General features: G+C 40.5%; 1 protein-coding gene across 3 annotated transcripts in view; it reads right to left on the bottom strand.

Annotated features, from left to right (window-relative positions):
* Positions 1-13160, bottom strand: part of DEPTOR (DEP domain containing MTOR interacting protein) — a 75149-nt gene that overhangs the window by 49071 nt on the left and 12918 nt on the right. For all 3 annotated transcript variants that reach the window (XM_038129267.1, XM_038129268.1, XM_038129266.1), the window contains one exon: positions 519-697. In XM_038129267.1, the coding sequence (XP_037985195.1) occupies positions 519-697 (179 nt within the window). The remainder of the gene's footprint in view (positions 1-518; positions 698-13160) is intronic.

Here is a 13160-nt window from a genome sequence, read left to right as displayed (position 1 = left end):
CAGATCTCAAACAGACAACAAGTTTAGGAGAAAATTAATCAGAGTACAGCCAGACCACTAACTTTCTTGCAGCTGTACCAGCACTAATGTTTGTGCAGCTGCTCTGAGGGCCAGGGCCAGGGAACTAATCCACGTGAGAAAAATGATTTTTTTTTTCTGGCTGATTTTTCAGATGCGTTTTTCAGCTGGAGAACTGTGCTCTTAGGAGCAGGGAAATGAGAGACGCAGGGAAAGGGGGACACGATCCAGCTGGGGCTGCTCTGGAGACACATCACAGTCTCCAGCAAGTTTCCCCCCTGCCATGGGGAACATCACTCCACACTTCTTCAGGCTCTCATCTCCTTCAGGACACAGGTGACCTTGCACAGCAGCACAGTTCAAGAGATGCTCCATATCTGGCAGGGAAAGGATCCTACCTGTCCTACACTTGGCTGAAGAGCAGGAGTGGGATTTCCCTTTGTCTCACAGCAGTCAATAAATTCAGCTTAGAACTTTTTAGATGGTGATACTGCACTTACCATGGTGGATAATGCTGTGATCCAGTAATTTCTGCACCAATTTAATGGCTGTCTCCCTGTCAGAGGCCTCTTTGTGGTCGATCAGCCAGTCAATCAGCTCTTTGGCAACGAAGCAGTTCGGGTACGTTTTGAGGTGGTGTCGCCGATCCTTAATGACCTTTTCTTCGTGCAGTCGGAGCCTGGGGGTCAAATCACTGTGTAAGCATCATTTGCAAAGAGCCTCTGTGACAGCAAGATCAGGATGAGAGCAGAGCAGTGGCACCCACGCCATGCTCGCAGGATGGGCTTTGCAGGTGTTGGGCAGAAAAGTCACGCATCCAGTGCCGGCATCTCACAACCAGGGAACCCAGAGCAACCATTTGTTACAACTTTAAACCCCATAATTGGAAAAACTTGTTTTCGGCTCAGTGAAAAAGTTTAAAAAACTCAAGAACAGCACAGCATATTAACTCCATTAAAATACTTCCCGTAGGTCAATTAAACTGTCAATAATTTGGAATTAATTTTCCTACATTACCACTAATGTGTTCTATGTTATTTAATAGTATTGCTGCTGTAGATTTTTTTAATCTCATTAGTTTTTGCAGCTGTAGCTTCTTGCTTGGTTGCATAACTGCATTTTGCCTCCAACTGCACAACAAGGACAGCACTTATGATTTAAAATTCAGATGTGAAGATGCTCCAACACAGTGTAATCTATCACTAAAAAGTTGCCTCCTGCTCCAAATAAAGGAAACTGATTTCTCGCTTAGGCATCTGTTGACAAATGCCCTCTGCAAAATCTCCCTCATCATCCTGAAAGCAAGCTGGTTGAGATGCTTGGGTCAGAATGCAAGATCCTGATTAAAGTAATACCTTGAAGTTCTAAGGTTCTGCATCTTTATGTTTAGTCATTTCTTTCCAAATAAGCTAAATAAGCAACATTAGCAATAAATTAGCAGATAGAAATTTTAAAGTTGTTTGAAGCTTTATGCTTTCTTGTTCCATTTTAATGAATCATATCAGAAAATCTGGTTTTGTAATGTCCATACAACAGTTCTGAGGAAAGTGCAGAAACGACCATGCTTGGGATCCTATCAAAAACAGAAACATTGCTGCTCATTTCCAAGTGGCCAGGGTCCTACCTTGTAAACACTCTCACTGACTGCAGAGAGTCCTGAGTAATGCTATAATAACTGCAGGTGGTACTAGGGTAACAGCTCTGAAAGGTGTTGACATGAGCCTCAAGAAGCACTGAGCAGGAGTATGAGAAATTTTCCTCTCAATGAAATTCCAGTACGAAACAATAATTTCTCTTTAATGTCATAAAAAGGGAAAATATTTGGCTGAAATCAATGAAGGAAATTTATTAGGGCATCAGACAAGACTTATGTAGGCTTCCACCAAAAAATAGTAGCAAAGCAATGCTTTGCTCTGCAGCATTTAGCCTTAAAGTACACTGGAATTGCCAATCTGGAATGTGAATTCAAAGCCAGATTTGCAAACATCATTAAAAAAAAGCAAGACTTTTATATTAAAAATACTGATAAATCAGATTAGTATTCTGCAAAGAAATGCTGATAAATATCCCACAGATTGTAAAATTCTCTGAGCTAAAATACTTTTGCTTAAAGCATATTTTCCAGATGTGCTCTAACAGCTGTTGCTATGCTTAGAAAGAAAAATCATTCACAGTTTTAATTATAAAACATGCAATTATCAGTATGTCTGATGGAGCTTTACAATTAAAATATATTCCAGGTTCTGTTAATGTTCATATGGTCTTATGTCACACAATAACCTGCAAGAACAAAACTAGAAAAAGAGTTCATCATACAAAGGCAGACAGCTCAATCCAGCTTTCAGTCAGCAGTGTAAGTCTAAATGGATGGAGTTCATTTGACACATGAGGAAAAACCCCTTCTACAAAATCCTTTGTCCACATGTTGCAAAGGAGCATACCAGGACTGGTCTGACATTTCACAAACAAGCCAGTAGACAAGAGCCCCAGAAATGAGCATTTCTGCCTTAAATTCCAGCTGCAGGCTTTCCTTCAGTTGGTGGGCTTAAAAGTATTTCAATTCCTCTGTCATGTCACAAGACACAGGTTCTCATTACAATCTTTTGCCTCACCAGAAAAAGGGTCCCTCTGTACACCTTTTTGTCTATATTTATAAAACTCATAGGTATTTAATGATCTGAATTATTTCCACTCTCTTGCTAAAGTGGATCCAAACTTGCTAAGAGGATACAAAATCATTAAGCCAAAGAAAACATGACCACATCACCCTTAACAAACCTGAATTTCCACATGAATGTGTGAATTTCTTCTGCAGTCTATGCCAATTATGTCCATACTGAATTATGTCCAGGCTTATTTATTTGGAATAACACAAAAGGAATTCAGATCTTCTCTTTGGTGGTGTACACTGTTCTCTTTGTCAAGGCTCCCTCACCTCTACAAATTTGCTAAAAATCAAACTCTATGGAGGAGAAGTAGCTCAATAAATTGACACTGTACATAGTTTAAATTACAAATAAAGAAGCCTCAGGTAAAGTTATTGAGTACATTTTGCAGTGTGTTAATCAAAGGTTCAGGCAGGAATTCAAAAAATGTGTCTGTGCTCAGAAGTATTTATCAGAAGCCCAGTCAAATGGAATAAAAAGGAATAAAATGTACCAGTGAATACAATTATACACTGGAACCAATACTCAAGTGAAGTGGTAAATTCTTTATCCCTTGGCATTGAGAAGCAGACTTCTCACCCAAAGTCCTTGATGCTTTCCCTTTAAGTAATGTTAATCACTTTATGTCAGCTGGTCTGCACGATGACTGGAAAACCCCTAACTTAGCATCAAACACATTTTTCTCACTAGAAGAAGTTTTTCTCAAGAGCTGTTCAAGAGAATTAGCTGACTGACAAACCTTGACCAGTTTGAGAGGAGAAGGGGGAGAAGATGGGCAAACAACAAGGGGTGATAGGGAAACACCTTGATTCAACAAGCCTTTGAAATACTGACCCACTTTCTGCAACTTAATAGCTTAACACCAGGAAACAATTTTGTGTGTACCATTACCTCACCCATATATAATTCCATATATTATTCAAGATCACCAGCCAGATTTTGCATGTGAGGCCACAGTCTGCCCTACCTGAGGAAAACATTGTGAGCGAGATCCAGAGCATTTGAGCAATTGCCTGTGAAGCTCAACAGGCATATGCAAGACTTTAATATTTATAAATTTATATCCATGTACTTTACTCATGCTTACAACAAATAAAGGCTGTATTTGCAAGCATGCATGCCAGAATAGTTTTCTTGGGGGTTTGTCTAAACAGGAGTTGCTCCTAATTGACAATATGAAGGGACTCTTCCTCCAAACAGAAGTGTCTTCCTCCTACATAGCATGGAACGAGATAACTTGGAACACACTGCTCCTGCTTTGCAGTAAATGTGTTCAGAGCTTTCTGGAACAATACTATTTGTTGAGATGCCATTAGGCACTTTCATGATAATGGAAACATCTAAATTTTTGCCCAGAAATGAAGAATCAGGCACTAACTTGGGATGAAATTGCTCTTGCAGCTACATGAAACTTGCATTTTGGCTTTCACCAATGGGGGCATTTTTATTTCCACCAGGGACATTATGCATTCTGAAGTTCCTTGCCTCTTTTTCTGAACCAGTGGGTAAGGATTTATGAGACAGTGCCTGCACAATTAGCTTTCCTTTCCAACCCCAGAAAAGGCCAAGATGCTGGATGAATACATATCATTAACTGAACCACAGTCCAAATATCTCACCCAGCTACTTTCCTCTACTAAGGCTAGTAGTTTGTGCTTGGCTAACAAAGCTCTTACAAAGCATTACCCAATCTTGAGTTCTACAAGCGAAAAAGAAAAACAAACCCTCCTGCTCTTCCTGATAATTTTCTGAATAATTAATCTGCCAGTTCCTACATCCTATATAGTCCCTATGCTTATCCTAGCAGGGCTCAAAAAATGTGCAAGGAACAGGTCCCTGACACTCTAAATAAACAACATGGTGTTAATACTTTCATAATGTGCTCCACCCTTTCAGTCTTCCTGAGACAATCACACACACACATGAAATGTACATAAAATAGAACCATAGACTCACAGACACACAAACAGTTTGGGTTGAAAAGGACCTTTGAAGGTCATCTAGTCCAACATGAGCAGGGACATCTTCCATTATATCAAGCTGCTCAGAGCCCCTCCATGCTGTCCTTGAACATTTCCAGGGATGGGGCATCTGCCACCATTCTGGGCAACCTGTTCCAGTGTTTCACCACCCTCATTGCAAAAAATTTCTTCCTTATATCTAGTCTGAATTTACCTCTTCTAATTTAAACTGTTACCCCTGTCCTATTGCAACAGGCCCTATAAAAAGTTGGTCCCCATCATTCTTCTAAGCCGCTTTTAAATATTGAAAAGCCACAATAAGGTCTCTTCTCCAGGCTGCACAGCCCCGATACTCTCAGTCTGTGTTTCTGTTTTTACAATGGGTGCTCTATCTCTCTAATCATCCTCAGGATTCTTTTTGGACCTGCTCCAACAGGTCCATGTCCTTCCTGTGCTGAGGACCCCACAGCTGGACATAGCACTCCAGGTGGGTCCCACCAGAGTGCAGTAGAGGGGCAGAACCAATTCCCTCAACCTTCTGTCCACAATGCTTTGGATGAAATTTATTTTTTTTTTTTATGGAAGAACCAAACATTACTGAAGAGATCACTTAAAATAGAAATCCCTACCAGCATTTACTAATTATTGAACAATGTACGCTGATGATGTAATTAGTCACAGCACAATGCACGTCCTGCCTCAGCATGCTCAACTACTGCTGAGGAGTCCTGGCATGCTCATGGGTTACTGCTCATGTGTTACACCTTGCATAACACCCTTGGTTGCAGTGACTATCCCAGACTGAGCACTGCCAGGCAGCATTCATTGAACTACTACAATTTTATCAAATTTGGGTAAACTGAACAAAACTGTATTAGATCCCTTGAAAATTAGCAGCTATATGCAGAGAGGCAAAGCCCTGCAGGTGGTCTCTTAAAATTAAAAATCTTAAAATTACAAGTTTCATGTATTTACAAAACATCTATAAGAGAAGGATTTACTTATTTCCAAGGAAAACTAGTCATGATGTCTTTTGTGAGAAACATACATGGACAAAAGAAGCATCATGCCAAAGATAAGGACAATTCATGGTAGCCAAAGAGCACAGATTTTTCACACCTCCTCTCAAGGGACATCCTACATCCTCCAGTAGTAGGTAGAATTGCCCCTTTCTGTTTGAAATAGAACAGTTTTGTGTCCTCCCAGAGGTCACAAAGTTTGGTGTTTCTAACATAAGCATATGACCTGTCTACAGGATGGTAGATGGGCATCTTACTAAAATTTCACATTTTCCAAAGCATCTCAGCGACTTAGAAGCAGAAGTCCCACTGAAATTTAAAACTTACAAGTCAGTTACACACCTGATTCATTACAAAGTGAATGAGTATAAGGTGGTATTTGTGTATATACACACACCCAGGAAAAAACTACTTAAAATGTCCTTTATACTAAACTTTTGCCTTTGCACTGTCAGCAAAAAATAAAATAGGTCAGTGAGGATATGAACTTTGTACACAGAAGCAATCGTGAAGGTACTCTGTGAATGCAGTGTGTGTTGCTGGGACAAGCATTTCCAGCTGGGCTTGCCAAGTCTCAGCTGAAGTGTCAGCATTTCACTGCTGCCTGTTCCTCTTTCTATTTATGCTTCAGCTCTGCAATCACTTCGTTCTGTTACTTGATATTCACAGGAGCTAAATTACCCTTTAAAACATGGGGTCGTACTGGAAATAGGATGAAGATATTTCTGTTTTGGTAGCTGTAGCAGAGCAGGAATTCTGCCACTTCAAATACCTTTAGAAAGAGTGTTTTCAAAGCAGCTCCTGATAGCAGTTCTCATCACTGTGATAACCTCCCCTTTTTTGCCCACAGCCATGTATGCAGTCAAAGTGAGGAGATGCCAGAACACAGAGCCATAAACCATCTCTTGGTGCACTGCAGAGGAAATCCTAAAGCTTCCAAAGAAATGACAGTTCACCAGTGTCCCTGTGGCTTTAAATAAAATATTGTGGCTGCCTCTTTCATGAAGTCTTTTTTAATACATTCTGAAAGTACTAAGGCCACTAAGCCTGCAACCAAAGGCGCACAAGGACATCCCCAATACTCATAACATCTTACTAACACTGTCAGGGATCAAAGCAAACTCTGGGGAACAGACACAGGCATTGCTCAGGGTCTGGGATGAAATCAACATGATGTCTCTCAGAGACTCTCAGCCCAGAAATTCAGGCCAGAAATTCAGAGCCACAGCCTTCAGAGTACCCCAAACTGCAGAAGAAATTAAATCTGTGTATTTGTATTGATCTGTCATAAAACTAGAGATCCCTTGTGAAACCTACAGAAGCTGTGAAGTGACTAATCTCCCTGCCTGCCAAGCCATTTCACTTGCATTTCACTTTAAAGTAAAATGTGTTCAAACACGAATATTATATCTAACTGCCTGTGCACTTGAACCTTGCGGAATTCTGTCTTGCTAGAAAGCATGGAACTGGGGTTTATAAATAGGAAAACACAGGATATAGGCAAGTTTTTATTTCACCTGCCCCTAATCTTATAAGGAAAGTGGAAGTCTGCCTTATAAGGAAAGTGGAAAGCAGGCTGCTCACTTTTGGGGCTGAAGCTGTCAGAACTCAGCAAATCACAGCCCTCCCTCTCTAAATGGAAGTCAGACATAATTGTGCCTCTCACTCAGTTATGGATGAGCTGGGATGCACCACAGGACAAATGTATGCAGGTCAAGGTCTATGGGATACTACTGTGTGGATCCCCAAAAGAACTGATGTACTTTTCACTCAAAACCAAGCCATCTTTGCTAGTACCAATCAACTTTGTTTTGTATCCACATTAATTGTCTGTGTCTCCATTGCACAGATATTCTTAGGCTTATTAAATCAATGTGTACTGTGAGGATTAATTTTTGCAAGGATCTTTTCCCAAATCTAAACTGAAGACCACCAAAATTTCAAAGTACAGACCAGAAACCATAGCAGGACTGTTATTACAGACATCCTATGACTGGATTAACATGGTAATAAGCTCACTAGCTCTTGCTGACTTATGCAAAAATACCTCTCAATAAAGGAATTATTTTATGGATAGAAAACTCAGGAAGATGCAGTGAGGTCTCAAGGGAGGCCAGTGAAAAGCAATTAAATTTGTGTCAGGGAATGCAGGCCTGTTATCTCAGTAACATGGCTGGAAGAAGAGAATGTTCCTTTGAAATGCTAAATGGGCTAAACAGGAAAAATACAGGTCAAAGAGCCCAAATCCTACTGCTACAGATATTCCTTCTAGCACTGTCATTCAAGAACCTGGAGAGAAAGACCAGCAGCTGGGAAACAGGATGCTCAGCTACAGGCCTGCATCACTAGAGCCAAGAAGAGGGGCTGCACCAAGGACACAAACAGCTGTGGGTACCAGAAAGCCCTGCTGTATGAGAACTCCCCTCCTGGATGCACCTGGCATGCCACGGGGGTAGGGAACCAGAAAAGTTACAGGCTGAGGTCCCTTATGCAGCAAGGCTGACACCTCTTTTACCCAGAGGGCAAATTTAACCTTGGTGGGCACTTGCACTGTGTGCAGCAAGTTTCAGAGTACCTGAGAAACAAGAAACATCCATCTCTCAGCACATCTGGGAAAGAGCAAATCTGTAATGCCCAGAATGCAGCACAGAACTAAGCAAGCCTGGAGTGCAAACAGCAAAAGGGGTTGTTATGTGCCAGAGATAACCCAAGAAATCCATGGGAGAACGGAAATCAGTCAAGTGCCTAATCTTGAGTGCAGTTTGGTATTTCTCCCACCCTGTCAATAAGTGACAAATAGTTTTGCTGGGACATTATATGAGTAACTCTGAGCTCAAAGTCCCTCCAGGAATGGCTTGCTCTCAGCCTGAGAACCACAGACTGCAGGAGATTTTCTCCCTGATATTCTGCACTTCTCAGAGGAGCACCAACTGTTTGGACTTCTTTCAGTGGTCCTTGGCAACCCTGCTGAACACAAGAATAAAAAACCTGCCTTCATCATTAATAAAGTGTCATACTGCAGTAATATCTCAATTGCTTTTCACAATTGTTTTCCATGTCCACACAAAACTCTTATCCAAATACTGTGCTGAATCATGACTGTCATTAGGCATAAATACCCAGTAACTAATAGGTAAGATAATGAGTAATAAAATGCTTAGTGTTACATACAATTGTTAACAAACTTGATTTTGTACTGGGGCTATGACTCAAAATTTTTTATTCACTTCATAAAAATATGAAGGTCCATCTTGAAAATGGATAGAGATGCAATATTATTTCAATATACAAGATGTTTCATTAAAACCAGCAAACTTTGTTTATCTACTCACATTCTGAATTAATAGCTTCCTTTCTTTCATGTTTATTAAAACTGCATTTCTAGTATTTATTTTTATTTTGAAGGAAGCTGTGATAGCAGTAACTGTAAAAGTACTCATTAGAAAAGGCACTTTGCATTGAATTTCTCTAAATTTAAAAAAAAACCAAAACTATCATATTTTGACACTGGTACACGCTTTTTTACCTCATCCAGCTTGCAACACCACAATATGCAGGATGCTACACTGACTCAAGGGAGTTCTTGTCCAAAGACATGATTCAAGGGAGTTCTTTCCTCTGTCTTCCAGAAGTCTATTGAAATTCAGTGGTTGACCACTAAACTGTAAAACAAAGCTGGAAAACTGCTGCAGATTTTTAAACGCTGAAGGTAATGATCCATTTGACTGGATTGCCTAGAGGCAATTAAATTGGTAGAGGATGACCTTCACAGTTCATAACTAGACATGGAGGAACAGGTAAAACTATAAACTGTAAGGCTGTGTACTAACAACAAAATGCTCTGCTGAAAACTGGGAACTGAGGCTAAAAGCAACAGAGTAAGAAATAGCTGAATATGCAGTAGTGAAACTTTCACTGGGTACAGGCTGAGACCATGCAAAAACCAAGGGCAACCTCACATTCTACTAACAGAGATGTTTCCAGAAATCATGGGAAATCCAGTTGCTTATGTCATTGTATCTGTTACTACAGAACATCTCATTCGTGACATCTTGTTCAAGAATGATCAGCTCAAAGAGATTCAATGTAGCTCCACTGTGATATGAGAAATGATGAGCCAGTCTCATGAGCAGAGAGAACAAAATACTGGATTGGGAGTCTGACCTTACCTAGACAGAAAGAGAGGAGTGCAGAATTGCTGTCTATAATCTTTCAGGTGAGTTGAAAGCAGAGAGCAAGAAAAGCTATTTAAGTAATGTAAGAATTAGACAAAGTTTTGGAGAAAAGATTTCTAATTCTTACTTAAGGCAAGAATAATAATAATAAATATATCAAAGGATTGTGTATAGTAATATTCTTCAGATGACCTTCCAGTCCTGTGGTTTATAACTGCACTATTTACACTGCTATCTCCAAACAACCTTGGGAATACTGTACGGTGCAGGAATTTCAGAGGCTGAACTTTGAACGCACTATACCAGGATTCAGTCTTTTTAAAGTCCTGGTTCATGTCAGCAGTCGAAAAGGAAAGTTCAAATGCTGCCTATATTCAGACACTTGCTGTTTATATCAAATCTTTTATTACAAGTGTATATGCAGATACACAGACATTCTTTGTGTGTTTGCCAAAGCTCAGGAGCTGTAAGTATGACAGATGACCCCATTTTGTGAACATGCTTCCTTGTTTTTGCCACAGAGTGTTCCCTGGTTTTCATTTTTAATGTGCAAGCATCCAATAGTCCTTACCTGGCTGATTGGAAGGATGGGGATTTAACTGGCCAGCCACCACCAAACTAGTGGCATGTTCTCCTCCAGCATCTGAATGAAACCACACAACCTTTGTGGCATACAACTGTGTCAGGACAGAGCTGGGGATCTGCTGTGAGGAAACCCCACCAGCTGGGTAGCAGCATGCATAAACACCAAGGGTCTGCTCTGCTTCCTTGCTAAATCAAAGTGTAGAAGCCAGGAGCAACTGCAGTGGCTGAGGATCCTTCTGCCAGCTGCAGAGACCAGCTCTGCATTTTACCCTTGGCTGAAGTCTCTACATGTCTGAACTCAGCTGGCTTTCCTGCCTCCACCTGCAGCATTCACTCATCCTCTTGAGATCCAGATCACCAGGCCTGCAGGGACCTCCAGCTTTTAACCTGAGATCTTGTGAAGTTACTGCAAAGAACATGTCTATATGGTCATAGTCAGCTTGGTCTTCTTAGCCTGGAATTTGTCTAATTTTATATAGCAGCACATAGTTATTTTATTTATTGAAATGATATAGAGTATGTAATTATTAAAGTGAATAAATCAAAATAGGTTAGAAGTCTAAATCAAATGGTGTTACAGCCTTTTAGAGTTCCCTTAAGTTGTCTTGTCTTTGAGAGTAAAACATAAGCCAGTATGACCTTTCCAGTCAGCTGGAGGCAACAAAGCAGCATAATCCTAATTAACATTCTACTCATTTATACTTTTCTTCTTACAGAAAATCCTGTAAAATTCAATCAGGTCTCACTGCCAAAAGAAAAAGAAAAAATAAACCACCATGTGCAGATGAAAAAATGAAAAATGTCTCAGAAATCTACTGACTGCCCCAGACTACACTGAGTTCCAAATTAATGCACGCCAATGGTAACAATGATTTTACTCAACAATTTTGCAACATAACAGTACTGCACTTATTTTTTAAACACAGAAAGGATTGCTCTCTGAAACAAATGTTTTAATGGCAAAAAATATCCTATCTGCTTTAAATCTCTATCTAGGTCATGCAAACACATAACAGCAAGAATTATGGTATGTGAATTTAAAGGGATTACTTAATGGGATGAAGTTGCTCACTGCCTAAATTCTGGTAGGCTAATGAAGAACTTCATCATTAGGGAAAATCTATTATTAAAAATCATAGTTAAATACTGACTCTATTTAAAATATTTTCCTTTTGCAAAAATCTAGTCTGGGGATTGTTTTGTTTGATTAGCTCAGCATTTTTCTACATCTCATATATTATGATATGAACAGTAACACAGCTGTGGCACAACCTAACTATTCTTTATGAATAGTTCCTTATGTCAGGATGCTATCAAGGATCTTGTCTTGTTTGATTAGGCCTTGTCAAAAGCTCACAAGTGTATAAGCCTTGAAAAGATTAATATTGCAGAAGCATTCGTCCTTTACTCTTAAGATGAAATGGAAGTTTTCCTTTAAAGTAATAAATAAATTCCTAAGGAGTCCAGAGAAGTTCTGCTGCTCTACTGAACAGCTTGCTCCCATTGCTTGCCATGTGTTTGCCATTTCTCCTTGTAAGCAATATTCTCTTTCCACACATGCAGAAAGCTCAGTGAACAGGTATTTATGTGATCTGACAATAAATTAAAAATGTGACTTCTTACTACTTTAATAACCCAGACCATGCATCCTGACCCTTATTCACCAAGTTACAGCATCAGCTTTACACACTCATCAGCCCCAGTAGAATGCTGCTGGATTTAGATTATAACAACATGGTTATGTTTACAGCATACTCCAAACTTAGTCTCAGGCCTCAACTAGAATCCAAAACACATGTTGCACAGACAGCTACAGACAGACTTTAGATGGGCAACAGAACAAGAGGAGCTGAGTGGTTCAGGCCTGCACGGTGCCTTTACACAAACTCAGATAATCATTCATCAGTCTAAATGACCCCACACTATGTGTTAATCAAGATGATTCAACACCTCAAGACCAGCCCTGACATCACCTTCCTGAAGAAAGGAAGATCTGTTGGAGCTTGGCTATGGTTGCTCCTCAGGTGGTTTGAACAAGCACAGTTGGGCAGACAGACCACAGGCACTTCTTGTTGCAGCTACCCAAGCACGTGGAGCATGGATAGAGCACATGCCAAGGTTTAGTCCCTTATTTATGCTGGCTATCAAAGCACAGTACAGTGTTCACTAGGTCTTAATTTGAATGCAACCAAAACCAGTTGAATGAGGGAATCACAGAATCATAGAAATGTTTATGTTGGAAAATACTTCTAAGATCATCGAGTCCAACCCTTAAGCCTGGCAGGTCCACCACTAAACCAGGTCCCTCAGTGCCATATTCCTCCAGGGATGATGACTCCAACACTTACCTGGGCAGTCTGTTAGAGTGCTTGACAATCACTTCAGAGAAGAAATTTTGCATAATGTCCAATCTAAACCTCCTCTGGTCCAACCTGAGGCCATTATTTCTTGTCCTATTGCTTGTTACTGGGCAGAAGAGACCAACTCACCCCAGCTACAGCCTCCTTTCAGGGAGTTGCAAGGACTGATAAGGTCTCCCCTGAGACTCCGTTTCTCCAGGCTGAACACCCCCAGCTCCTTCAGCTGCTCCTTACCTGAGCTGTGCTCCAGACCCTTCCCCAGCTCTGTTGCCCTCCTCTGGACACACTCCAGCCCCTCAATGTCCTTCTTGAAATTGAGGGGCCCAGAACTGGACACAGTGCTTGAGGTGTGGCCTCATCAGTGCCAAGTAAAGGG

The sequence above is a fragment of the Motacilla alba genome, chromosome 2 (assembly GCF_015832195.1).
Source record: "Motacilla alba alba isolate MOTALB_02 chromosome 2, Motacilla_alba_V1.0_pri, whole genome shotgun sequence".
In the NCBI taxonomy this organism is placed as follows: Eukaryota; Metazoa; Chordata; class Aves; order Passeriformes; family Motacillidae; genus Motacilla; species Motacilla alba.
The sequence above is the reverse complement of the archived record's forward strand: the minus strand, read 5'-3'. Positions and strand labels throughout refer to the sequence as shown.